Raw genomic sequence first — 14573 nt, 5'->3', positions numbered from 1 at the left:
CAGCCCACCCCTGGCTTCCTCAGAGTGCAGCAGAGGAACCAGGGGGAAAGTCTACCTCCCCAAGCACAGCCCTATCATCCACCTCACTCGACTGCTTGTCAATCTCACTACCAACAGGAAGGGGTGAGTTGCATCTGAACAGCAATGATTGTTCTTGTGCATCCTGTGTCCTAAGAACAATCTGCATCAACCCCAGTACCGAGGAGGGCTGGGAGGGTTTTGTTTTGTAAAAGTTTCTTGTTATTTTCAGTAGCGAGGACTAGAGTGAACATTACCCATTTTGGAGCTCCATTTAAAGATCTGCCTCCCGAGAGAGTCATACTGACTTTTAAACTGCATTTCATGGAATTTTACTTTTTATTATTAAATAAAAATCGAAGGCATACCAAGTAAAGCCAACTTCTAAAGTATTGTTAGAAACTAAAAACCCTGTCCAAATCCAGGAGTCAAACTATCCATAGAGAAAGACCTATGGAAAGCCTAGGGCAAAACTCAACAGAAAAGGAATTCCTTTCTGGAAATCATATGTCTTGCTTCTAACATTCATAAATTCACAAAATTAGATGCCCCACTTATTCTTTTCTCTCCTGACTTCTTCCTTTTCCTGACTAGTTGGCAGAGCCTGACAATCCCCTGAAGGGAAGGAAGGGATGGTTCTAGAATGGTTCATGGGACTAAGAATGGTCTCAGTTGCCTTCCCTGCCTCAGTCTACCAGAGAAGAAAGCAGTTTTCAAGACTGCATGGCTTAGGAAAGAACTCCCAAGTGTGCCTGCAGTTCCAAGCCTGTTCACTAACACACCTCCAGAAGGTAGAGAAGCGGCCTGCTGAGGGGTTTGCTGAGCCAGCGATGCATTCATCAATGCAATCAAAGAAAAGTTATGGACCCCTTGAAATAATGACTTGCATGAATTACACTAAACCCATGAGTTTACAAAAAATACCAACAACACTGAAATTACTGGTCTTATGGTTGTTGGGACATCCCAGGACCCTAAGAATACCTGCTTAGAGTCTAGAACAGAAACAGGATGAAAGAAAATCAAAGTGAGTGCAGACACCCAGACATACCCCAAGTCCACAGGCAAGGACAGCTTGCTTAGATGTTCTAGAGCTTAAACACATGAGAACAGCATGGTCCAGCAGGAAGAAGTCCATGAATTGTCCCTCACTGACACTCTGTCTCTCATTTCTTCTCAGGCCTCCATATCCAAGAAAAAATGTCGAGTGATGATAAAAATAAGCCCATTGATCCCAAGAACTGTGATCCCAGATGTGAACAAAAGTGTGAGGCCAAATGTCAGCCCAGTTGTCTAAGGAAGCTGCTGCAGCGCTGCTCTGACAAGTGTACCCGGGAAAAGTGCCCACCACCACCCAAGTGTCCTCCATGTCCCCCATGTCCCCCGCCATGCCCCCCACCATGTTCCCCACCAACTGCCCCGCTGTGCCCCCCACTGTGCTCCCCGTCATGTCCACCACCATGTCCACCACCATGCCCCCCTGTGGTATGTGTTAAGACTTGCCCTCCCAAGTGCCCCTTCTCATGCCCACCTCCAGACTGAGGCACCATGGGCAACACCAACCCCACCACCATTGGCCTCCATTACCACCTACAACCTTGTGGGGCTAGAAGCAAAACCATGAACTGACAAGTAAACCTGTTCCTCTGCTGTGCAAGACTTCTGCCGCCTTAGAGGATTTGCTTTGTCTTGCGGTGGTTGTTACACAGCGCTATGCCAAGAAGCAATCCTTGGCAGTGAGATCTCCGAGAACTCCACAGCCTCTGCCTGTCACTTAGAGGAAGGTGCCTTTCCAGAGAATGCCAAGTCCTGCTAGAGCAAAGTCTGAATGGTTTCTTAAATGTGATTGTGTCTGGGAAAGTATGTAACTCCAGGAAACAAGACATGGGGAGTTTGTGTGTGTGTGTGTGTGAGAGAGAGGGGGGGGGGGGAGAGACAGAGACAGAGACAGAGAGACAGAGAAAGAGAGAGGAGATTGGTCAAAGATGTAGAAAAGTTTGAGTCAACATTCCACGGATCTGCCATTAGTCCTGCCGCATAGCAGAGGGGCTCTGACAGACTGCCTGTGGTTAAACTCTAGCTCCACCTCCTAATGACACTGTGACTTTACATCAGTTGCTTTACTTACTCATGCCTCAGTTTCCTTCACTGTCCCATGGGGAAGATAGCACAAACAGTACTGCTGTTACAGTGCTATTTCAAGACTTCGGGTGGGAACAGGTGTTTAGTGGACTGGAGCACAGTGGACAGTGGGTGAAGAGGCGGTCCATTGTTCACCTGAGTGTCATTACTCCATACTTCTGCTCTAAGTAGACTCTAACTCTTCTGAGCATAGCACTCAGGTTCTCAGGGGCCCCTGCAGACATAGAAGCCGACACGACTAAAACAAGGGTGTGTATGCTGTATCATCTACCTCACTTTGATATGAAAATTCAATAATATGACACTACTTAAGGAAACCCCAATGAAGAGTATGTGGGATCTTTGTTTTTGCAATATGTAAATCTATAAGATTTCAAAATTAAAACTTAGGTTCAAAAATTAGATATGCGTGTGGGAGGGCACCAGTTAGGAAAAGCATTCATAGCTGATATTTAGTGAAGATTTTACAAGGGTTTAGAGAGTCCAGACAAACTAAACAAACTCACAAGAAGGAATGGATTGGCTTGTATTCTGGGATAGGTACTGCAGTGGGATACAGAACTAAAGAGAACTATAGCAACCAAGATCCTCAGAGCCCGTGTGCACGGACTCACCCGTAGTTTTCCATCTCCCTCCCTCCCGGCGTGTGTCCCACTCTCTCGTGCATTCCAGGTGCACAGGTCTAGTTGGTGAATGGTCAGGAGGGTGCTCCTCTTAGCTCCAGGCAAGCACCTGTTTTCCTAGAAGGTCATGAGCTTACTCCTGCAGCCAGGCAGCTGACAGCTTTGTCACACAGGTCAAACCACCTGTGCGTTGTAAGAGCCCACAACATTTACATGGAGATATGTTGGGGATTCTCTATAGTAAGAGTAAGAGATCATGAAAGAAGTTGACCCAAGAATGGCTCACCATGTCAATACCTCCACATCCTCCTAAGGGTGTTGAGAAAATGGTTCAGAACAGTCAAAGACAAATACAGATACTCCAAAAAAAAATTCTGAAAAAAGACATCAGGAACAACTTCTGATTGAACCCCTATACTCATTATAGATACACTTCTAGGAGACAAAGCTAGACAAGGGCTTCATGGCCCTATTTTCTCAGTTTCCAGATGTGAAAACTAATAGTTACTTTCTCTGACATGAAGAAGGCCTGAGTCTCAGAGTCTCCTGGCAGGATCTTGTCCCAAAATTCCTACGTTCTTATACCTCTACTGGACATCAGAAACTTCTGGAAACCCTTGTGAGGTTACAAGGAGGACTGTGATCAACTGTTGATAGCAAGAGGAAAGCACCTCACCTCAAAAGCAAAGGGAAAGGAGGAGGCTGAAAATAGAATGAGATAACCTTCTGCATCTAAATTTTGACTAAAATAATAAATCCCTGGAACTTAGTATTAATGTGTCATTATTGGTCACCCTTTTAGAAAATAAATTTGCAAACATGGTAATAGATGTCAAAAGCATGAAATGCTCAACAGTTTGCCCTTGTGCATTCATTTCAGATAAATTAGACAAAAATAACTGTGAAGGTAGGAGTGGAAGCTAGGTAAATCAAAGCAATTATCACAGTGTAACTCATAAAAAAGATGTAAATATCTAACGAGATTTGATTACATTTAGACTTGTTACTTGGTGCACTGCTCAGCCACTGAACCTATACTGAAGAAGGGCAGGAGCTATTATAGATCAGTGGTAGAATACTTCAGCATATTCAAAACCTTGTGTCTGCTGACCAACATGAAAAATAATTAAGAGGAAATAGTAATCAGCTTGCATAAAGTATTTTCGACACAAAACCACTATGAATAATAATAGAAGAAAATGTGTTCCTGTCCTCACTGTTCTAGTATAATGGGGATATAAATAACTCTATCTTGCTTTCTGAATTTTCATTAACCTGCACTTATTCGTTGTATAATAGAATAAAAATAAATAATCATAAAATCATAATCAGTACTTCAATGACTGCCAGAGTCTCTGATAGGCCTTGGAAGGGCACATGTACATTGCAGAGCCAAGTTCACCTTCAGCACATGGCCTTCCAAGTGGCGCCATTGGAAAATAGGCCAGGAGTTGAAGCCTCAGTTTCTAGAAGCCCATGTGCCATCTAGGAGGAAGCCAGGTCTGAGAACAAGAAAATGTCTATTGCCAGCTTAGTACTTATATCTTCCATGTAAATGAAACTGAAGATAGACATCTTAATGGTTACCTTTCCAACAAAGAGTTAGATCAAAGGCAGTTCTGGGGAAGAAGACCAGAATGTGATGAGGGTGCCAGAGCTCCACAGAATGCTGTAATTACTCCCAGCTCCCATGGCAGCCACCAAGACTCTGCCTTAAATGGTAGAGAGCTATACAAATATAAGCAACATCCCAAGAGTGAGATCATCAATCTGTACAGGGCCAGATAGAGGGCTTACATAAAATGACGTGGGCAAGGCCAAGCAGTCTTTCTTCCTGGCAAAGCAGTTCTAAGGGTCTGTTCAGAGAGTGTCAAAGCAGATGCCACCACAGATCCCTAGCATTGGCAAGCTTTGAAAATCCAGGCTAGCTAGGATGCCCTTGGGCTGGAGGAAAGGCCGCAGGCTACCTGTCATTTGCTATATGAACTAGTGCAATGGAGGGAGGCAGAGAGAAGGAAAGGATGAAAAATACCTATTAAGACAACGCAATTGGGGGTCTTTCCCTCTGCTCCATTTGCCAGCTGGGCTCATGGAGGAACCAAAGGAGACTTTCACATCACTATCTGAGCTGGAAATGGCATTCCCAGGTGAGGAACCACTGAACCAAAACTACTGTGAGTTAGCTGAGTTGTCAGAAGATTTCTAACCCCGATTTAGGGCCCCATGAGGCAGACCCCGACTCAAGTGGGAAGAAAAAGGAAGACAAACAGCAAATCTAAGCAGTTTGAGGACCATGATTTCTCCCCATGTCTGTCAGTGGCTCTTTCCCTGGGGGTCCTGCCCCCTTGAAGGTGAAGGCATGCACATTTGAACATTTTCTCACGTCTGTAAGAACCACAGGCTGGTATGCACACTTGCTGTCTTCTTGGAGCTCATGAAGTCTCCTCCGGTAAAACAGTCTGCTTTTTCATGTCCATTGCCCAAGACATGAGCTTACCATATGACCTGGAACAAGGCCCAAATGATTTTACACCTCACTTTCATCATCTAAAAATCACAGTTGATAGGTAGGTCTGTGTTGCCTGTTAAAATCACGTGCTGGAGCTAAAACAAGGAAGTGGAGTCAGGTGTTCTTGCATGGCCCTCTGGCCCAAAGGGCCTGTGATTTACAGCTTCTGCCTGTCTGATTCAGACTCCCTGTGTGGGTGACATGAAGAGAAGGGAAGAGAAGTACAGTGCTCTCTCCACACGGGATTCATAAGCTCAGTCAACTCCAGAGGCACCTACGAGCCAGCAAACAGGATGAGCCACATTCTATACTTTTCAGCGTTATCAGACCCATTGCCCTGTAATATGCAGGTGAATGAATCAAAGGAGTCTGGGAACTTTTATGATCTACACAAAGGAGATTGTTATTTGATGGGAATGGAGGAAAAACAATGATCTGCATTACCTGAGTCTCTCTGTCTAATTACATCCTAGCTCCCAATAATAACAGGTCCAGAAGTCGAGATGCTCAGATACCCTTCAAATCAGATCAGCACTAGTCTTACTAGAGGACTGAACATAGTCAGGGAAATTAGTCATCCTATGATTTGGGGTGGGACAATCTCCCCGAAGATATCCAAGCCTCATTACTAACTAACTGGGCCACTGAGGTTGGTTTTTGAGAGACTCAGATGCCCCAAATCTCCTACTTTTCACCAAGGAGATGATAGATCACCTAAGGTCACTCAGCCATCTTTCTCAGACCCTGCTACATGCAGAGAACAGAAGACTCAGTCTTCTAAACAAGGAGAAGGGAACCACATACATGTGACCAAACACTTAGAAAGACACAGAAGTACCCAGGTTTATTGTTCCTTCTCACATTTATAGTATCATTTATAGCATCACAGAATGTGAAGGTTGGAATGAACCCTACTAAGAGTCTGCTTTCCTAATGATGGCTGGAGGCCAGAGAGGGTCAAGTGACTGGTCAGACTCTGTTAAGGACAGAGACAGTACTAAATTGTCTACATATCACAGTGAATAGAAAAGTAAAGTCAAAGGTTAGGGAGTCAGAGTAAAGGATAGAACGGAGAGCTGGAAAATCAAGTAAGAATCCATGGAAAAGGTGAGTCCTGAGCCGATAATCAATACAGACCTTTATAGGTAGTATGAGGGTACCAAGTGTTACTGTATACTCTGAATTATTCTCAAAAGGAATTTGTGAATAGGATTTTTGGTTTCTCACAAAAAGGGAAATTAAGTCTGTAAGGGATTGCCATTAATCCAATACTGCACATGTTCTATGTGGTAGAGTCACTCCTGAACCCTGAGCATAGTTGTTCCATGGATCCTTAAGCCTCCTTTACCGAAAGAAGGTCTTGGTCGAGTGTGTTGATAGGACAAATGATGGGATCTTCCTAAACAAAGGAACTAGAAGGAGTTGCTGCTACTTCATCTGAGCCCTCACTCCTTCCAAGTTCCCAAGAGCTTCCAGATAGTGAGAAGTATTAGTTTCTTAGCACTTCCGTCACACATTACAGTTAATTTAGCAGAACAAAACATCAAAAATGCATTGCAGCTCTCAAAGTCAGAAGTCTATGGGCTGTCTTAGCTACTTTCCTCCTGATGTGATAAAACACCATGACCAAAAGCAACTTGGAAAGAGATTATTTCAGCTCACACTCCCACTGCAGGAGGATGGGCAGCAGCTCAAGTCAGGGCACTGGAGGCAGGAATGATGCAGAGACCATGGAGAAACCACCACTTACTGACTGGCTCCTCATGGCTTGTTCAGTTTGCTTTCTTATACAACTTAGGACCCCTTGCCCAGGGGTGACACTGTCCCTCCATACAGGTGGGCCCATCCACATCAGTCAATAATCAAGAAATTACCTGATAGGCCAACACCTATAGGCCAATCTTATGGGGGCATTTTCTCAACTGATAGTCCTCTTCCCAGATAGCTCAAGTTTGTGTCTAGTTGACAAATAAAAAGAAAATGACAGGTGGTCTCAGTGGACTAAACTCAGAGTGGCCAGCCAGGCTACATTGCTTTAGGGAGCCTCCTTGAGAGCATTTCTTTGGCCTTTTCAGCTTCCACAGCTGCCTCTTCTTTTCATGTTCTTCCATCTTCTTTGCCGACAACAGCCAGTGGGGTCTTTCACATTAGATATTAACATTTCTTCCCCCTCTGCTCTTTCAAGGATCCTTGTTGTTTACATTACACCCTTCCTTTGGATAACCCAAGATAATCTCTCTGTTTTAAAGTAGACTGACCAGCAACTGAGTTTCCATCTCCTATCTAATTCTCTTTTGCCACACAACCAAACAGTCTGCTGATTAAGTAGAACGTCTTTGGCAAGTCATTATCCATCCTCCTCAGGAGGACTTTGCTATCCGTTTTAAGAATGGTCACAAATTAATTCAATGGCAGATGGGGAGGCCGTTTGGAGAAGCTGAACCCAGGGATCTATCCAAATGGGCTATCCACCACCATAAGAATATGATCTTGTCTCTGCATTTCTTCACATTGCTGTTTAGTTTCCTGGAGCTTATCCCAAAATCACAGAAATGCACGTGGCATGAACAAAGTCATCTCATGAATCATGTTTAGAAACTTCCAGTAATCTTCAGCATATCCTCTCCCCTAATCTGTCATCCATGCCTAGCCTAAGATGGCTTCAGATTCTCCTTTAATCCCACTAGATCTCAGTGCTTCAAAAACCTTCTAACTAAGACTCTGCTTTCAAACCTACCTGAAAATGCCCCTCCTCTAGCCTCTGCCTCCCAAGATCAACAAAGGGGACTTTTTCTGCTGACCTCTGTCCATCTCCATCAGTGTGAGTCCCTAAAAGAGCAAGGTTATGCCTAACAGAAAGAATAAATTAATAAACTCAGTAGTTGCTAGTTCCTTGCTTCCTACAATACAAGAGAGTAGTGGTTCTCAACTACTCATAACTCTTTGGGGGTCTAATGACCCTTTCATAGGGATCCCCTAAGACCATTAGAAAACACATATATTTACATTACAATTCATAACTGTATTAAAATCACAGTTATGAAGTAGAATTGAAAATAATTTTATGGTTGGGGGTCACCAAAATATGAAGAACTGTATTAGAGGGCCGCAGAAATAGCAAGATTTAAAACCCCTGCTCTAGACTCCTGTCATGAATATTATTACCCCTAAATATAATATTTAATTGAATAAATGACTGTCTTTCATTTTCTATTTAAAGTCATCACCTTACTGGGCTCCACACTTCACATTCTTCATTGAGTCTTGTTGAAGCTCAGTTAATCCTGCTCGTTCTCACTCTCTGTCTCTGTCTCACTCTGTCTCTCTGTCTGTCTATCTCTGTCTCTGTGTTTCTCTGTGTCTCTCTCTCTGTCTCTTTCTCTGCTGCTGCTGCTGCTCCAGCTTCAGGAGGCCTGTTCTGCTTCTACGTGGGATTGTACATTCTTTGCTATTTCTTGTGCCATTTCTTTACATCTTTAAGGATCCTATGCACTCTGTTTTGTGTATTGTATCCAAATTTTCAAAAGAATTATTTAAGCAGAAGAGAAAGAAAAAATTCTATGGTGGGACCGAGGCTTGTAAGTAGATCTTCCTCTGCCTCACAGCTGTCTGCCTTGTATACCTGCTCTTTCATTCCTTCACTGATGCTTGTCCCCTATCAATAATCATTTACCTTCTCTGGCCTTGCAGTCTTCACATATGTGATTTTTGTCACAGGTTGGAACTTCAAACCCAGAATAATATAACAGCAACACTAAATGTCTATTTATAGATATATATATATATATAATATCATATATATTTATATATGCTATATAAATTTATATATGTGATATATATATATATATATCACGAACATAAATATTATGGGAGTTCATAAGGAAGTGAATTCCTGCCCGGTGGTGGTGGTGCATGCCTTTAAGCACTTGGGAAACAGAGATAGACAGATCTCTGAGAGTTCAAGGACAGGCTCCAAAGCTACACAGAGAAACCCTGTCTTGAAAAACTAAAATAAGAAAAGAAAAACAAGAAATAGATTCCTTTCTAGTTTACAGTGACCAGAGAAGACTCTTGAAAGCTGATAGACTTGAGTGGAGCTTGAAGACTGCCGGATTTCAACAGGTCCAGGGAAGGACTCATCAGATAAGAGGAGCAAGACACAGAGGAGATGGTGCATTGCTTCGAAACTTTTCCTTCCACCCCAATCCCAGCCCACCCCCAATTTCCATTAACCTAAATCTGACAAGTTTTTTAGGAGGCAAGGAGACAGGCACTGTATTCCAACTTGTTTCCTTGGCCGCTCAGAAAAGCTTTACTTTTCCAAAGGCACCAGAAACTCAAAGTTGAGAAAATGAGGCTGGCATCTTCTCTTTTCCCATTCACCATATTACCTGACTCAAGAGCAAGAAATTACTCCAATTTTCTTCAGGACTTTATACAGGAAAAAAATTCATGTCTGCCTAGGACACTGTGGGGCCTCAACTTAGAACCCTAAGCTAAGGAAAGCCATTTTCCTTGGGTCTGACTTCCATGCCTATTTCCAAGCCAAGACCAGTGTCTGCCTCACCATGTAGAGCCAAGCCTTGAGCTAGTCTAGACAAAATAAATGAAGGAGTTTTCTTCTTCATGCAGGAACATCCAGTGGAAATGTTTAAAATATACCATACAAGTCCTCAACTCAGGCAGACCCCAGGCCTTGGGCGTAGATTCTTCCTACTAGCAAAGATGAGATGAGCAAGGTTGATCCTATCTCTCACCACATCCTGAACTGGTTTGAGTAGACAAGGGACCTCAGTCCTGGTTGAACAGACAGATAACATTTTATGAACATTCTTTTCCTGTTGCCTCTAATGAAAGAGTTCTGAGTGGAGCCCCTCCCTGCTGAGGTCTGGTGAGAACCCAGAGGCCAAAATGAAGGCTGATTAACAGGCATCACAGCAGTGACTCAAACGGTTCATGATTTCAGATGAAGCTTGTTATGGTGACTCCACAATTAGGACTTTAGCCCACGTGGCCCACCAGTCCTTCAGGAGGCCATACCAAGCACTATATAAAAGTCCCCACCTTCCTAGACTTCACAATTCACATCCTTCGTTGAATCTTGTTGAAGATCAGGTAAGCATTCTCTCTGTCTCTTTCTGTCTCTCTGTCTGCCTCTCTGTCTCTCTCTCTCTCCTTCTCTCCCTCCCTCCTTCCCTCCTTGATGTTCCATCTCTTTGAGGCCACTCTTCTGTTCCTATCTTAGACTATACTTTCTACTATTATTTTTAGACAGCTTGCCATTCTGGGACCACTTTAACTATCTCATGCATTCTGTTTAATATATTATAGCTGGTTTTTTTTAATTATTAGTTAAATTGTGTGGTAAGATTGGGGTTTTCAGCTTGTGCCTATCCAGACAAAAGTCAGGAGAACATTTTCATCTTGGAAACAAGTGTCGGAGGGAGCTGAGCTAGAAATATAAAAGAAAGAGATAAAAATCAATCTTAGAGTTAATTATGTTCTCCCCCATCCCCCTCTCAATCAATCCTCCACACCCACCCATATCTTTCCAACTTCCCAGTCTGGTGCCTTGAGTGCAAAACATCTCAAATCTTCTGTTTATTTTCAGGCTCTTCAAATCACCCAAGATGTCTTTCAGTGATCAACAGTGCAAGCAACCATGTGTGCCACCTCCATGTCTTCAAAAGACCCAAGAAAAGTGCCAGGCACAAGCTGAGGAAGGGTGTGTTCCCTCGTGTCAGGACCCCTGCCAAGACAAATGTCCACTCCAAGCTCAGGAGGCATGTGATCCTCAGTGCCAGGAGATAAGCCAAGGAAACTGCCCTCAGCAAGGCCAAGATCCATGCCTACCTCCAAGCCAAGACCAGTGTCTGCCTCAGTGTGTGGAGTCATGTCAGGAGCTAGCCCAAACAAAATGTGTGGAGGAGTTCCCACAGAAGCTCCAGGAGAAGTGCTCATCCCAGGGCAAGGGAAAGTAGCTGCTCATATGCCATCTGGAGTCAAGAAGATGGTCAACAGAAGAAAATCTAATCCCAGTCCCCACTCTGGTGACCTTCTCCTGTGGGTATCTCTGTACAATACACCTTCTTATCTCCTGACTTCCTCAGGATTTCAGGACTTGGTCTGTGCCTCTGAAGATAGTTCTCTGTATCTCCCCAACCTCTGTGAATGAGTACTCTTCTCTGCAGTTGGTGGACAGTCTTTAGCACAGGAGTGGTGTGGTTATCCAGGGAGACCACCAAAGTCTAACACAGCTGTCCTGCGGCAAAAGCTCAACTATCCCTTGGTACATATTGACCAAGGATGCCTCTGTTCATCTTTCAGAGTGCAAGGCTCTCTTTCAAGCCTCAACACAACCTGAATTTAATGGCTTTATTCTAGCTATCGCCACTACAGCAGATGTTAGGAAGAGGTCGGTGGTGCTACCAAATCAAAAATGGTGTAGCTTTGTTTCTGCATCCTTACAAAATAAGGTTGGACATTGTCATGTGCTCTGTGCTTTGTAAAAACTGTTTTAAAAGATTGAATTCAAACAGACAGTAAGGAAACACAAGTTGGGATCTTGGGATCTCTGTCAGTCTTTGTGCTTCATGGAAGGTCTGCTTTGAACCATGTGGTTTGAGGGGGCTTTGGATGCTGTGTATGGTCTTTAGTTTGTGTCTCTGTGACAGGAGCTGGTTTGTCCCCAGCTCCCTTGCCTTTCTCTCCTTGGTGAAAGTAAAATATATAATAAAGCTGTTCCTAAGCTGATCCCTGAAGTGATGTGTGTGTGCCCCTTCCTTATCTCTGCTGTCTCTGTGGCAATGATAGCCTCCTTTGGGAAGGGAATCTGGGAAAAGAATGAAAACACATCTCACAGATGCACAAGACAGAGGCAGAAAGATCTCCTTTGGATCACATAGACCAGCTGCTCGCAGCCTCTCCAGGCTCATCTACACACACACACACACACACACACTTCACGTATGAGACAACACAGTAAAAAACTGAGACCTTCCCATGGTGAGAACCTCAGGCCCAGGTTCTTTGCACTGTAGTCTATTTGCTCTCTGGCCTGATTCCCAGAGGAAAGAACTAAAATGGAGGGTAGAAAATTGTGCGGAAGAGGTACCCCCAAATAAACCCATGGACAGCTACACACATCAGAGAGAAAGAAAGGTGCCTCTGAGATGAACACAAACTTGAGGGCCAAAGTGTCTGCGCTGCCATCTGGACAGATTTCAGTAAATCCAACCTAGGTGACCTGGTTTTGTCCCAGCGCTCCCTCACCTAAGAACAAAACAAAGCTGTGAACTTGTGTAAAAGGGCAAGAAAATGCTGGGCTGGCATGAAAGAGCCAAAGGCTGTTTCTTCTTGAGTGCCCTGACCTGGCCTATGGGGAAGATGTGTCAAGGCTTGTCCTCAGAGCAGAACAGAAGCTCCTTACCCATCCCCCACCTCCTCCCTACTGGATCTCGAGAGAAGGAAATCTGTGATCATGTGGAGTCGATGTCTCAGCAGCTTAACTCAACTGAGAACCTCCTGACAACGTGAATCATACTAGTCTCTCACACTTAAACATTTTCTAGAATAAGACACAACTGTGACAGAATTTGAGGAAAAGCTTCAACAGGTCATGTGGAATCGTATGTTATTATGGGCGTGCGGTCTAGGCCAAGTTCTGAGCCTTGTGCGCATTCTCAACAAGATCCTCACACAGCTTCAGGAAGGTCAGCTGCCCTCTATTGAGGCGCATGCTTGACCTTTCATAGGGCCCCATGTTCAGAATTCTAACCCAGGTCACTCTTACTCCTGACTATAGCCCTCACTGGCTTGACAAAAGTGCATATGACACTCAAGGGAGATTTGGGGAAACTGTCTTTGCAATGATCTATCATCCTCATAGGCAATACCCAATCATTTCCCAAATGCCAGGCACTCAGCCAGGTACTGGAGAAATGGTGAGCCAAGAGGTTAGTATCCCTGTGCAGAGACAGTAGCTAGCTTTTCTGCCAGCCGTTCTCACCAACAGCCTTTTCCAAAACTCTCCTGGTCCTCTCAAGTCCCTGAACATCCCCCAGATGCCAGAATTACAGTTATCTTGTCCCAGTGGCTAGTTAAATAATTTTTTCTCACCTATTTTCCACACTGAGAATAAAATTCCATCAATCTCCAGGGCCTAGCTGGTTCCCAGATGAATCTTGCAAAAAGGTCTTCAAAAGACCTATCATTGACACTTCCTCTGGGCTGACAAATCTCACAACTGTGTCTCTAGCTTGGCTCAAGTGCAGCAGAGGTCTTTGTTCACTAACACTAAAGGCACACATTGGAATCCAAGAACAGATACCCAGACCTTGAGAGGAAGTGCAGGGCTAATGAGCAGGGACAGTCCAACCACATCAGATAGGGGAAGAGGCTGGTGATTACAGAGGAGGCCTCAGTGATGGGAAGGGTACCAGGCTGCAGATTGCAGATAGGAGAGCAGACGCCAAGCTGCCAGCAAAGCCTTCATCGAGCTGTCATGGGAACTTACACAGGGTCTTGTGCTCACAGAGCTCTGACCCAGGCTTCGCAATCCATGCTCACAAAGCCCAGAGGCCATGAGACATCTAAACCCAACCATAAGACAGTCAGATTGCCCCAGCTGACTGCATGTGTACTGAAGCCTTTCAAAGGGGAAAGATGCATTATCAAGGAGATTCCCAGCATTGTGACTTCTAGGTGATAGATAAATGGGTGTGTGGCAATAGTGGACCTGTGGGGAAAACACACACTGATAGAAGTTCAAGAGAGAGTGATGTGGATTCACTTATTATTCAAAAGAGCTATGGAGATCCCCACAACCACCACCAACATATTGAATCTGACTCCATAGAGCCACAGTGGCATGAAAAAGAAATGTAACTAGAACAACGGGGAAATAGCCAATCAGAAACTTGTCACATACTTGGTTAAAAAAGAAAGGAAAGGAAAGGAAAGGAAAGGAAAGGAAAGGAAAGGAAAGGAAAGGAAAGGAAAGGGGAAAGGAAAGGAAAAGGAAAAGGAAAGGAAGGAAGGAAAGGAAAGGAAAGGAAAAAAAAAAAAAAAAAAAAAAAAAAAAAAAAAAAAAAAAGGAAAGGAAAGGAAAGGAAAGGAAAGGGAGCGAGAAAAGAACAAGGAGAAGGAGGAAGGAAGGAAGGAAGGAAGGAAGGAAGGAAGGAAGGAAGGAAGGAAGGAAGGAAGGAAGGAAGGAAATAGTGCAGGAGTCAGGACAGTTGTCCTAAAATATTTTAAGTGCTTTTAAGAGAGAAGAATGAGAT

At 44.0% G+C, this 14573-nt stretch overlaps 2 protein-coding genes across 2 annotated transcripts; both read left to right on the top strand.

Annotated features, from left to right (window-relative positions):
* The first annotated feature begins 3 nt into the window (after nt 1–3).
* Lelp1 (late cornified envelope like proline rich 1) lies at nt 4–1678 on the top strand. The gene is made up of 2 exons (XM_028857301.2): nt 4–123; nt 1199–1678. Exon 2 carries the CDS (start codon nt 1219–1221, stop codon nt 1558–1560), a length of 342 nt encoding a protein of 113 aa, XP_028713134.1. The 5' UTR covers nt 4–123; nt 1199–1218; the 3' UTR covers nt 1561–1678.
* An 8634-nt stretch (nt 1679–10312) lies between these two features.
* Prr9 (proline rich 9) lies at nt 10313–12053 on the top strand. Its single transcript, XM_037207331.1, has 2 exons — nt 10313–10407; nt 10904–12053. The coding sequence occupies exon 2, from the start codon at nt 10923–10925 to the stop codon at nt 11271–11273; it is 351 nt and encodes a 116-aa protein (XP_037063226.1). The 5' UTR covers nt 10313–10407; nt 10904–10922; the 3' UTR covers nt 11274–12053.
* Nucleotides 12054–14573: the final 2520 nt, after the last annotated feature.

This window comes from Peromyscus leucopus, chromosome 6 (assembly GCF_004664715.2).
Source record: "Peromyscus leucopus breed LL Stock chromosome 6, UCI_PerLeu_2.1, whole genome shotgun sequence".
Classification (NCBI taxonomy): Eukaryota; Metazoa; Chordata; class Mammalia; order Rodentia; family Cricetidae; genus Peromyscus; species Peromyscus leucopus.
This window is presented reverse-complemented; position numbering and strand designations above follow the sequence as displayed.

Bases quoted from the DNA above. Each gene is read 5' to 3' on its own strand.
- Lelp1 (XM_028857301.2), top strand. From the start codon at position 1,219: ATGTCGAGTGATGATAAAAATAAGCCCATTGATCCCAAGAACTGTGAT.
- Prr9 (XM_037207331.1), top strand. From the start codon at position 10,923: ATGTCTTTCAGTGATCAACAGTGCAAGCAACCATGTGTGCCACCTCCA.